The sequence below is a fragment of the Rhinatrema bivittatum genome, chromosome 7, assembly GCF_901001135.1.
Source record: "Rhinatrema bivittatum chromosome 7, aRhiBiv1.1, whole genome shotgun sequence".
Classification (NCBI taxonomy): Eukaryota; Metazoa; Chordata; class Amphibia; order Gymnophiona; family Rhinatrematidae; genus Rhinatrema; species Rhinatrema bivittatum.
Window position 1 is genome coordinate 104,136,960 of NC_042621.1, and position 13,156 is coordinate 104,150,115.

Below are 13,156 nucleotides of genomic sequence, written 5' to 3' on the forward strand. Positions count from 1 at the left end.
TGGCCTTCGATAAGCCGCCAACACCTTGCAGGTGGGCCAGTCTGGACTTCCGTGGGGAGCACCGGAGTCCGATTCCTGGGATCAGGTCCTTCCTACATCCTGAGTTGGCAGATGCTGCCGCAGAGACCACGTTTACAGCCTCCCCTGGAGGAGGAGGAGGGAGTCTCATCACGGTGCAAAGATGACATCTCGGGCTCTCTGTTAGCGGAGCTCCGACAGAAACCGCTGTTCGTGTTCCCTGACAGAGGGCTGTCCGTGCCTGGCTGGGCCGAGCGAGGGGGAGAAATCCCCCAAGAGTCTGTGAATGAAGGCTCATCAACCATAGCCCAAGCGCTGCTGCTTCCATAGACCAAGCAAACAAAGAACTTGTGCTATGAACGACAGCAGGGTCATAGCAGTGTACAACAGGAACCACCAGGCATTAGTCTGTGGATCTTAGGAAGCTGTAATGTATTTCATGGCCGTGTACTGACTGCTCAGACCCCTTGGTGAGGAGGGTGGGGGATTAATGACCAGGTCTTCTGGCAGTTGTTTTTTTTTAAATACAGTTTTCTTTATTATGCTTTTTTAATGTATTCAACATTGCATTTCATTTTGTATTGATAATGTATTTTCTATTTACTGTAAATTGCACTGGATAGTCCCCTTGATGGACCAGAAAGACAATACACAGATCCCAGATTAGATAAGAGCAGAACTGCTCTTTCTCTGCTGACATCTGCCATGTTAAAATGCTTATGGAGGTATCAAAGCTCCCCGTGTGAACACTTGCGATTCCACATATCCCCTCAGTCATTTCTTCACAGTTTTAGTAACATGGCTATTTTATTTCTTTTGATCAGCCATAATAAAATAAAACTGTATATGTACAGATACACCCATGCAGCATGAAAGAGCACAGGGGAGCACCATAATTTATCAGGACCAATCAGGAATCTGTGTACTGAGTAACATGGCTTCTCCCAAAGGAGCCAAATGAACACATGGAGCTACTTAGTACAAAAAATAACTACTTCATAAAAGGTACACTTCATACTGTGCAGCACACAGCGGACTGAGTAATCTGTAAGCAAAACACTTTTCAGATGTAAAATTAACCTCTCTGCCTCGGTCTTGCAGAGGTAACCTGCAGTGGCCTGGGGCATCCTGTTTGGTTCAGAGCAGGATGCCAATCACTTTTCGGAAATTCACAATTCTTTGGATTCTCTTCCAGAAGCAGCAGATGGTTCCGTTATCTCTGCAAAGGCGGCCAAGCTCATCTTAGAATCTCAATTAGAAAATGTCACAAATCAATGTCACAAATCAATGACAAATTGGAAGAGAAGGAAATCTCACACCACAGACACAGAGTCTCTGGCAATGTAAAGTGAGATAAAACCTTTATTGCAAATCCAATGTGTAAACAAGGCACAGCAAGAAACTGCTCCTATGACGGGAAGGAGGTCCAACCCAGGGCGCCAAACAGGGCATGGTCATAGGAATATAGGCTAGCACGCTGTGTCATGTGACATAGCACAAGACACTGATCTGAAACCATGCTGGTCTAAAGTTATAATGCAGATCTCAAAATTATACAATTTTTGATCCTCGTTGGACCTGGTACTATACAGTTGTGATCAATCAGGCAGGCAGTTTCACGAGAAAACATTTGTGGTAGGCGGTCCTCAGCTCTGGAACTCCTTACCAGAGCAGCTGCAGAACGAGCCAGGTTTTACCACCTTCAAGAAGCAGATGACAAATCTTTTAGACTTTAATCCAAACTAGCTTAGTGACTATATGAGCCTGCCAGCATTTTTTTTTTTCATCATCATCTGACGACTACAGTTTAATTAAGTCATGGCTATGTATGGGTTTAGCAGTCTTGAGTTTATTTTATTTTGCGTTGTTACCCAGTAGGTTTATCATCTCCCTATCCTGGTGTACTTTTTTATTCTCCATGGTACTCTATTATTCAGCAGGTTTCCTGAGCCCCCTCATTTTGAATACTGTAAATAGAGGTGTATGGCACTATTGTCACTCTCAGCAGGTCTGTCTCTGTTTTATGTTGATTATAAATATTATGATTTAAGCCACCTAGAAAATGGATATCTATCTATATATAAAAAAAATTTTCTAGGCTGTGCTATAGCCTAAGAATAGAAATATATATATAATTGTATATGTACAAATTCTGCTGGTCCTCCCTCCCTTCCAGGGATGAGATAGTTTAAGGATCTGGCACAGGGACACAGACCCCGTCACCTCTAAAACCGGATGATACAGAACATGAACAAAGGCTCAGTCTGAGCGGTTGCATTAATGTGGGCATTTTGGAGGTATTTTTTTTTCCTATAGTTGATATAAATCTTTATTCTAATGGTCATGCAATGCCTTCTAGTAATGTACAGTACAGAAAACCCTTTAGGTAGGTAACAAGTGGCTCACACCGCAAAGTGCGTGGCAGCAGCAGCAACTTTGAAAAAATAAAAAAGTTCAGCACGGGGGCCTCCAGCCGCCCACTGCACGCTCAAGGCCCTGTGCCAGCCCCGCCCCTTGCACTGGTTTCCATAGTAACAGGAAGCCCAGGTGGGAAGAGGGGGCAGGGCACCACAGGGCCTTGTGCCTGGGATGAGCAGCTGGAGGCCACACCTTGCTTTTTTGAATTGTTGCTGCTGCTGCCTGAACAGGACGCCGCTACCTTGGGTAACAAGCGACTGGGAGGTGAGGGGAAGACCAGAGAGATGGGAGGATGTGGACAGGGGCAATCGGGGGTCCCTTGCTCCCCTCCCCTTCCCTCTTCACTACTTCTCATGACATAGGAATGGACCCCCCCCCCCCTCCACTCCCAACTTGCATCTCGGGAAGGGTAGGGGGTTGGAAAAAAAAAAAAAAAAGAGGCACCCACTACCCATGCTACCTAAGGGGGCCCAAAATGTAAATCCAGCCCTGGCGGCGAACCAGAGATCCATAAACCAATGGATCATAAACAGAGTTGGATTGGGGGGGGGGGGGGCATGGAAAGGGGAAAGCATGAAGACAGAGGTGATTTTAGTGTGCCACATTATCCTGTATTAATTTACTCAGGGAAAGAGGAAGGGAAGGTGCGATGATTACGCTGAAAGTTCTCAAAACCATAACCCAAGGTCCAAGTACCTCTGCTGCTGAGTCTGTCAGAAATCTGGGTTACCGATTTGACTCTGCTCTGCCCTACAAGACCCATATCAAAGCGGTCTTGAAAACTGGCTTTTTTTTTTTATAAGCTTAACGTTCTGCAACATCCAAGTTTTTTTTTTTTTTTTTAATTAAGCAATGATTTTAGGATTACAAAATACAGCAGCACGCTTAACGCGTGGTAAACAGAGAGGACGCCACGCCGGTTACCGATGGCACAAAGAATAAGATTTAAGGTTTTAGGGTTTAGGCTTCAAGATTGTCAGAGGTGATGGCCTGTCCTACCTGTCTAATTTAATCTCAGTTTATGTACCTGCTCAGCCGTTGTGCTGTTAAACAGCTCAGTCGTGAGGAATATCGAACTTGGGGCTTTTCTGTAGTAGGGTCAGCATTATGGCCTGCTCTGCCTGGCTATTTATGGCTTATCCCCAATATTAAAATGTTTTGTAAACAATTGATCATATAGTATATAGTGTATTAGATCTATTAATTTATTTGTTTAAAAGTATTTATTGCCCACACCCTCCAATGTTCGGGGCAGGTTACAAAAAAAACAAAAAAGAAACCATACATAATTAAATAGATGGACATAAAATAAGTTACTATAAAAGATTAAAAGAAATAATTCCAATAAATGAATTAGAAATAACTTAAAAAAGCAAATTGTATACCAGTGAATGAGGAACTTATTCAGATAGTGTCTCACATAGATCCGGAAAAGGTAGCTTTAAAAAAAGCTTTAAAACATCTTTTTAAGTCCTTATTATTGGTTTTAATATTACTGTTTATAAATTTTATGTAATGTTTATTTAATGATGGTTTATGTGGTTCTGTATACCGCTCACTACAATTTGTTTTAAAGGGGTCTAAAAGAATTTTAAAATAAATAAAATGTGGTTTCCCCCCCTCACAGCATGGCACTTTCGTAACTCATTTCCCCCTTCGTACAACACAAGCCAGATTTGATCTTTTTGGCCCAGTAGTTCCTTCTTTTTCCTTTTCTTTGCAGCTCAGTCAGAACCAGGGATGAGATCCTGACACCATGAGTCTTCATTCACACCTACCCAGGGATTTCCCCTCTCTTTAAATAGATCCAACCCTTCCACTGGTTCCTAGAAGCAGCAACGGACCTGAGGGCGGGAGCCGTGCATCTGAGCTCCTTCTGGAACCCTCCCTCAGAGATTCTCAATCCAGTTACCAAGATTTGCCCTCAACAATGACCACAATCCCCCCCCCCCCACCCTTCCCCAGATTTCAGTTCAACCAGAGTGGGGGTCATTCTATAGCATAATACATTTTAATGACCAAAACAGAACATTTATAAACCATAAGGCTGTGTGTGCACTATAAGAAGAATAGGACTTCGCTGTATTAAAAAATAAATTTCACCATGGTGGTGTTAAGTCAGACACAGCCTAAGCAATAACTAGTGTGGCAGCAAGCATCCGACCCCTGGGGGGTCAGCAAAACGGGCGTCCCAGCCCCACCACAGGACAGTCACCCATCGTCACAGGGAGGACTCGGCTTCTGAGCATCTGTCAGGGTTGGCTCAGTGAGGTTCACCATGGTAGCGCTTTCTAGCTATAAGCAAAGCAAATACTCCTCCGCTTTGAATCACAGAAAGCCCTGGCTCTCCCACGTCCTTTACTTTTACAGCCACAGTTCCAGCAGAGAGCACCGTACGAGGGAGCACAGTGGGCTGTGTATGTGTGCACGTGAATGGCTGCACACGTGCACATAAAAGTGCATGCAAGCAGTGAGAGAGTGTGAGAAAGTGTATGTCCCCCCCCCCCCCCCCCCCCCGCTGCAGACTCCTGGACAAAGCCGCAGCCGCTCCGTCGGTTCCTACCTTTCATTCGAACATGGAACTCTCCCAGTTGGCTCTCCAGCTCACTCTCCAAAGTGCACATATTCTGAGGAGAAGAAATCAAACACATTTCACATCAGCATCACCTCCACGGATGACGACTTGTTCCACCACTCCATGTGGGTTTTTGAGTCATGTGGGTGGCTCAAAAACCCACATCACACTAACACTAGATTCTATTTTTTTTTTTGGGAGGGGGCAATTTTTGTCCTGCTTCTTTGCATTTCCATTTTAATCAGAACCAGTTTCTACTGAGCTAAGATGCCATGAGACTTCATTTCACAGTTAGCAAGCGCTTCTCCTCCCTCTAGTTTTATATTCCTTTCCCAGCTCAGCCATTGTAGTGAATGTCTTCAGCCAGGGGCACAAACCTCCCTCGCTCCCACTGCCCCAGGGACGGGAAGATCTGACCCAAGATTTGAACCCTGGGCTCCCACATGGCAGTGCACAGCCTTACTGCAGAGCTGGCAAAACACAACTGGGCTATACAGGTCAAAGATCATACAGCTCCAATTCCAGTGGGGGCAAACAACCAGTCCTAACTTCCCCCCACTGTATGCAGGGAGATGAAGCTCCGAGTCACTTAAGATAAGCAGGACAACCGCTCCATGCATGTGATGGGGCACAACCAGGTCTGGCTCTGCTTGTCCTGCTGAACGTAGAGCTAGATGACAGTCCTAGAGGTAGATCAATCACAGGTTATTTAATGTAAAGGCCGAAGATGTTATCCCAGGTTCAAAAGCACCTCTAGGTCAGGACTACTAGAATCTGGAAGGATCTGGATCTGTGTGGAGAGATTCCCAGTGGATTTCAAGTCCATCATTTTAAGGATTTGGCCACAATTAGGGCTTGACAAGAAATGGACAACTGTCCGAGACTGCATTCTGGGCTAGGCGGACCTTCAATCCAACTCAGTATGGCAAGCCTTATTTGATGTTAGAGGTCAATGCATGGTAAATGGGCCTGGTATTAACAGGAGATCATTAAACTATCGGGGCTAAGAAACAGGAAAACATATCCAGCCATTAGGGAAAGGGGGGGCGGTCATTTTGTAACAGTGCATAAGTTAGACAGCAAATACGCACATAAGGTTAAGTCCACTTTGAAAATTATACCACCAAATACCTACTGCAGTTACACCTGCAAATCTGTCCGCCCAAATATTCCATCAATATGCACAAACTTTTTAAAATTCCAGAAACATCCAAACCCATCCCCAACTCCGTGCCCCATAGTGCTTCGCTCAGTTTGGGTAAACTTATGCACGAACAGGACACATGCAAGTACATTTACCCGCATGTCGGGCAGACAATTAAAAAAAAAAAGCCCATTTCTGTGGATAAAGCATGGTTTTAACGCTGCTACCCTAAAAAAAACCTCTTCCTACTCTGATCGCAATGATTAATATTCCTGACGTGAGGGCTGGCAGCGGACGCAGCGATTGGTCAGTAACCCATTTTGAGGTTCCCCTTAGGACCACGCGGCCCAGTAGGGAAGTCTGACACTGATCTGGGATGTTTTGGGAAAATGCACAAGCCAAGAGTCTTTCCAGAACTTACAGCTAGGAGTTATTTTCAGTCTTACACCAAACCTTAGGATGATGCTAGTAACCAACAACCCAAATGGAGATGTGCAGGTGAAGAAGAGTACATGTGGGAGTCTCTCGTGCCCTATCCATACCTCTATGAACTCCTGGTATCTCACAGTATCTCCCCTGTGTAACCTTGGTTTGTCTAAGTATCCATGACTCGCCTTACTTTACTTTCTGCTGCCTCTGTGCACAGCCCCAGATGCCTCACCTCACTGTACTCTTGGCATGTGTGTGTCTCGGTCCCTGTTCTTATCTCCATGCACACCTGGTGTTCCTCTCCCTGGCAAGTACTTGGGTATCAGTAAAATCCCCAGCTTATGCCTCAACGTGGTGCACTGTATTTCCAGCCCAGATCTTGCCTCTGCGTACTTCTGGTGTCCCTCCGTCCTTAACGCTGTGGTTCTCCCGTGTCTGCACATCCCCAGCCCCGGCTCCGCGTACGCCTGAGGTGACAGCATCCCTAGCCCTGGGCCTTACCTCTGTGTACTCCTTGTAGCCCTTGCCTGCTTCAGCAAGGCTCTCGCGGGCCTCCTTGCTGCCGGGGGATGCAGTGTAGGCTTTGACCATGTTATTGGCGCCATCCCGGAGTCTCCTTTGGATGCAGTACGACTCATAGAGCTCGTCAATCTGGGCGGGGATGGGTGGGATAGCACCAAAAGAAATGAAAGAAGGGGTGCGAGATAGGCAGGGAGAGCAACAAGATGACAGAGGAGAAGAAATGAAAAAATACGGATGTACAGGAGAGAAGGGAGTAAGACAGAAAGCAGGAGTAAATAAAACAAAAGTTAGTTTACCAACTAATTTGAAAGCATCTATTAATTCACTCACCTAGAGCACCCTGAAAGCAGAGTGATCCTGGGTGACTTGATCCTACTACCAAAGAACACGGCTTTATTTCGATCAACTGACTAAATTTGCCTTTGATTTATGGGATAAATGGAAGATCAGGGCTGACCCATTAACAGGTTATAGGAAATTACCTACATTTTCCATCAGGACAGTCTTAATGTTTGTTTAGAGACCAGAAGCCCAGAAATATTAATAAAATATGGCCAGCTCTTCTTTAAGAGGACTGTGATTCAATTTGAGGGCAGAAAACCAGAAATAATTGCTGGGTATTATGCCCATTCCAATATGATCAAATAATCAGTTGTGTTGTTCATTAAAATAAGCAGGAAGCTGATAGACTGGGAGACTAAAATAAAACACTGTACAAAAAGACAGATTTCAAACGTTTAGAAAATATTGAGCTCAAAATCTAACTTTGGACACTCCTACATAACTAGTCGGGAAGTACTAAGGGTTTGAACCAATAATGGAGTTTGAGACTCAGCACCACTTTCCTGTCTTTTCACACAAATTAAAGAGAACCCATTATAAAACCCTTTACAGCTGGACTTAACGCCTAAATTAGCATAAATATATTGTTCAGTCTTTCTGGATAATAATCTACAGAAATATCTATGATATAAACAGGGGTTCAATTGCCTATGGATGCTTTATACACGCTGCGAGGCCATGCAGGAGATAACAAAAAAATTAACTTCATATTATGTAATTGCAGCAAGATCTAACTAGAGCTTACTTCAACATAAGAAGTGCCCTACTGGGTCAGACCAAAGTCCACTGAGCCCAGCATTCTCCCCTCCAGACACTGGTCAGTTTCTGTCACAAATACCCGGCAGATCCCAAAAAGCGGATCAGTTTCCTGTTAATCCCCTCCAAGGAATAATGGTGGCTTTCCCTAGCCTGCCTGACAAACGACGTGTTATGGATTTTTCCTCCAGGAACTTGTCAAACCTCTTCTAAACCCCGCCGTGCTAGTTGCTAGACCACGTTCTCCGACAACTAATTTCACAGCTTGAACAAGTATTTTCTGTGATCCGTTTTACATCTGCTGGTTGTTAGTTTCATGGAGTGTCACCTTGTTTTAGTATTATTTGAAAGGATAAATTACTATCTTTGGTTTACCTGTTCCACCCTACTCAGATTTTATGTACTTCTGTCATGTCTTTTCCAAGCTGAAGAGTCCTAATTGTGTATCCTCTCTTCATAAGGGTGCCGTTCCATTCCCTTTATCATTTTTGTTGCTCTTTTTTGCACCTTTTCTAGTTCCACTGTATCTTCTTTGAGATGGTGTGAGCAGAACGGCACACAATACTCAAGGTGCAGTTGCATTAAGGCTTAATACAGAGGGCAATATGACAATTTCCATTCCTATTCGGATCATTCTACTTGCTTTTTTGCTCTCCACCACCATATACAGAGCTGAAGATTTCAATGTATTGTGCACAAGAAATTCAAGGTCCTTTTCTCTGGATGGTGACTCCTACTACAGAACCTAACACTGTGTACCTGTAAATTGGCATTTTTTTTCCCTTAGATGAAACTTTAATAAGGAAAAGTGCAAAGTGATACACATCATTTGGATGCCCAGTATTCTAGTTTTGCAAGGTCCTTCTGCAGTTCCTCACAATTTGCTGCTGTTTTAATAACTTGAAATAATTTTGTTTCTGCAAATTTGATCACATCACTCATTCCTTTTTCCAGATCATTTATGAATATGTTAAACAGCACAAGTCCCACTACAGACCCCTGTGGCACTCCACTAATGACATTTCGCCATTAGGGAAACTAGCCATCTAGTCCTACCCTCTGTTTCCTGTCTTAACCAGTTGTCAGACCACAACAGGACACTGCTTCCTATCCCATGATTTCTTCATGTCCTGAGTAACTGTCTAATGCAATCTCAAAATCTAAAATATACTGTATCAACTGGCTCACCTTTATCCACGTTTGTTTACGTCTTTGAAAAATTAGATTTATAAAGCAAGACTGTTCTTTGTTAAAAAAAAAAAACTATCTTCCCCATTAAAGCCAGATCTGTGATTTTGGCCAGGGATTTTCATTTTAAAAATAGCTTCTACCATTTTGCCTGGCCCAGGCTCACCAGTCTTCAGTTTCCCGGATCACCCCTGGAACTCTTTTTTAAAAGATTGGGCCTACACTTCCAATCAGATCACTTATAGCAGGTTTGCGATTTCCTGTTTGAGTTTTCAGAATTGTGGGGTGAACATCATCCGGTGCAGGTGATGTTACTCTTTAGTTTGTCACTTTGATCTATTCCATCCTCCATCCTTACAGAAATTTGCTTTAGGTACTCCGAATCACCCAAGAATGTTTTCAGTATGGGTGTGTTTCCAACATCCTTCTCAGCAGAAAACCTGAATGCCTTGTTTTTAACTAGTTTATTGTCCACCCTGAGCACCATTTTTGCCCCTTAGTTTTCAAGAGGCCCAAGTGAATCCCTCACAGGCTTTTTGCTTCAGACATACTTGAAAAAGATTATTAGTGTTTGCCTCTATAGCAAGCTTCTTCTCAGATTCTCTCTTGGCCTGTCATATTCCTGTTTTGCATCTAATATGCCAATACCAAATATGCCAATTTTTCTTATTTGGGTTTGCTTTAAATTTTTGGAAGATTAATTTTTGGCTTTTTATTGCCTCTTTTGCCTCACAATTAAACCATGCTGATATAGCCTTTGACCTTTTTCAATACATAGAATACATTTTATCTGGGCCTCGAAGATGGTATTTTTAAACATCCACGCCTCAATTTTTAACCTTTGCATCTGCTTCTTTTACATTTTTTCTAACTAATTTCCTAATTATATTAGTCTCACTTTGTAAAATTACAAACTACTACATTAGTTTTACTTAATGTCCTCCCTCCAGTGATTATGTCAAGAAAAACAATTAACACTAGAATGTATAAAATTGGTTTATCCAATTATGGGGCACATTAGCAATGGAAAAGCCTGCATGTCATCCATCCTGCTTGCTTACATGAGAGTCATTTTGTAGACTTTCCTAAAACTTATTATAATAATTTTTGGGACCACCATTCCAGATAATGCTCAAGCTTACAGCATCATTTAGTAATTCAGGTTTAATAAGTCCCTGCCCCAAACAGCTTACAATCTAAGGAGGTAGTTTTCAGAGTTATGTGCGTAAACGTTAATATACTATTGCAGCGATTTTCAAAAGCCTATTTAACAAAGGTAAACTGCATTTACACATGTAAAATCCAGTTCTAAGTGTGAAAATTACCCCCTAAGTCAGGGTTGGGCAAACTATGGCCCACAGGCTAAATCCAGCCCATCACCATACTTCAGGCCCGCCTAGCTCCTTTAAATTTACATTCCATCCGGCCCCGCCGATGCTCCTAATTGCCTGGCCAAGCATCTCCCTTCATGATGTGGTGTGAGAAGTCTGACCACGGCTGATGTCAGATACATATGCAGGCAGGTCATAGCATTGACACTATTTGATGACACACTGGTGAAGTTCCTAACCCCCACCACCAAGAAAAGGACCGGCACTGCGTGCCCAGTGCATAATGCTGGCAGGTTTCCCATCCCCCACCAACAAGACCTGGAGGAACATGCTGGCAGGGGTCCCACCCATTGCCAGGGTGCTCCCTCCTCTTTCCTGCCTGCGCGGCCCCGGAAGAAAGAAAACATTGCCAGAGCCACACAGACAGGAAGGAGAAGGAGCACTGGCCACGTACTGAAGAGGAGCAGCGTTTGTGTCAGGGCTGCCGAGAGGAGAAGGTTTGTGCATCCCTCTCCCACTAATCCATGACAATCTCAGGGTGACTGGAAATCAAAAGTTCCCAGCTATGGAGAGCTTGAATTTTTTAAATCCTTTTTAGTTTTATTTTTCAGGTGTTATTTGATGTGCCTGTTTTGAAATATTTAATTAAATTTGGCATATGTTTCATGTTTTATTATCCTTATTTATAATATGTTCTATTCATCACCTGGTTTTTTAAATATTTTTTATTAGTATGGTTTACTCACTTATGATTGATTTATATTTTGTCTTACGAGGCATGGTGATATTTCGGTTTTTGCATTATTGCACTGGCTTTTAGTGGTTGCCAGTTCCGTTTTCTGTCTGCCCCTTTCTATTTATACTCGATGCTGATTTGGTGAGGGTCTGTGTTCTACACTTGTGACTGAGGGGAGGTAGTCTGCTGGCTGGGAAAATGCCTTGTGCCTCTTCGGTTAAAAGGTTCAGCTGATTTTGGATAGAGGCTGGGATCTATGAGTGAAAGGGGCTTCCTCAGTTGCTAAAAATGATGGTGCTTAAAGCCTGCTGGATACTGAAACATCTTCAAGTGCTGGGGGGTTTGCTTGTCGTGCTGAGGAACTCCAAGGGGGATTTCCCCCCACACTTCTTGCAGCCAATAACTTGTAATGTGGCCCCAGCACAAAAGACGTTTACCCACCCAAGCCTTAAGTGGGTACCTGAGCCAATGGCAGAGAGTGACTTGCCCAAGGTCACAAGGTGTGACCGTGAGAAGACTGGGATTTGAATCCTGCTTCTCAGCTCATTGCTCTAACCACCAGACCACTCCTCTTCCTAAAAGATAAGCTGATGAATTTGATTACAGGGTACGTTCGTTATGGAAAAATCTGCATATTTTGATTGTTGACACAACTGTTTCTTGAACTTTAGCGAGAGGCGCAAAAGGAACTTGGGCGATGTCTTTGGGTTTAGAACAGGGGTCCCCAAACTACAACCCACTGCGGTAGGTTTTGCCAGCCCACCAGACCATCCCAGAACAAGGGCTACTATTTTTGGCCCACAGGTGGACGTCCCAACCCATACTAGCAGAAACGTAAGATGCCTGGATAAGAAAGGAGGGGACAGGGAAGAAAGGGAAGTGAGAGAGTGGAGAGGGGATGGAGGAGGGACTAGAAAGGGGAGGAAAAAGAGAGAGAGAGAGAGAGAGAGAGGTTGGAGGAAAGGGTGAGAAAGGGGAGGGAAGTGGAGAGGTCCACACACTACCTTGGTTCCTCACCCACATCCTACCTCCCCCCCCCCCCAAGAAGGAGAATCAGAGGCTGGGGGTAGGTGGCAGGGTTGCCAACTTTGTAAAGTTAATTCTTACTGACACTATCTGCCTTACCTCTGTGGGAACCCTGCTCCCCTTCCCCAGCATTTCAAATCACTAAAAGGCAAGGCTCTTAAAGAGACACCCCCCCACCCCTCGATGATTTTAAATGTCACATGTGCTCCTTTGCTTAAAACGTTTTGGGACCTCTGGTAAGAGTGTAATCTTCTCTGCCAGTGATCATTATTAGAGGGCTTATCCGACTCCAGTTTTTGAAAGACAAGACACTCTGTTTTCAGAACCAAACTAGCATGGCTTACAGGCTGGGTACTGCACTAGGCTTATAGACTTGCTCGTGATGACTCCTCTTCTCCAACAATTTTCAGTGAAATTACATTGGATTGTTCATTTGCTGTGTTTTTGTTACATGAAGATAAGTGAAAGGTGTTTACGTATAGCATCTACGAACTCAACGCTTTTTGTTAAATTAGTGGGGCATCTCAGATTCCAGGATTCTTTTCCTTCACCACAAAGTTACTCCCACTCCAGGTGATTTCCTGGATTTTTTTTTTTCTTTACAATCTAGGTCCACTCTAACCCGCTGCTGTTATAGGACAACTGGGCCAAGTCTGTTTTAGCTAGGGCCT

At 43.8% G+C, this 13,156-nt stretch overlaps 1 protein-coding gene across 8 annotated transcripts in view; it reads right to left on the bottom strand.

Annotated features, from left to right (window-relative positions):
• The window catches only part of RIPOR1 (RHO family interacting cell polarization regulator 1), a 345,200-nt gene that overhangs the window by 95,627 nt on the left and 236,417 nt on the right, over positions 1-13,156 (bottom strand). For all 8 annotated transcript variants that reach the window (XM_029608847.1, XM_029608846.1, XM_029608848.1 and 5 more), the window contains exons 7-8: positions 7,086-7,235; positions 5,000-5,063 (exon numbers count right to left, since the gene is read on the bottom strand). In XM_029608847.1, the coding sequence (XP_029464707.1) occupies positions 5,000-5,063; positions 7,086-7,235 (214 nt within the window). The remainder of the gene's footprint in view (positions 1-4,999; positions 5,064-7,085; positions 7,236-13,156) is intronic.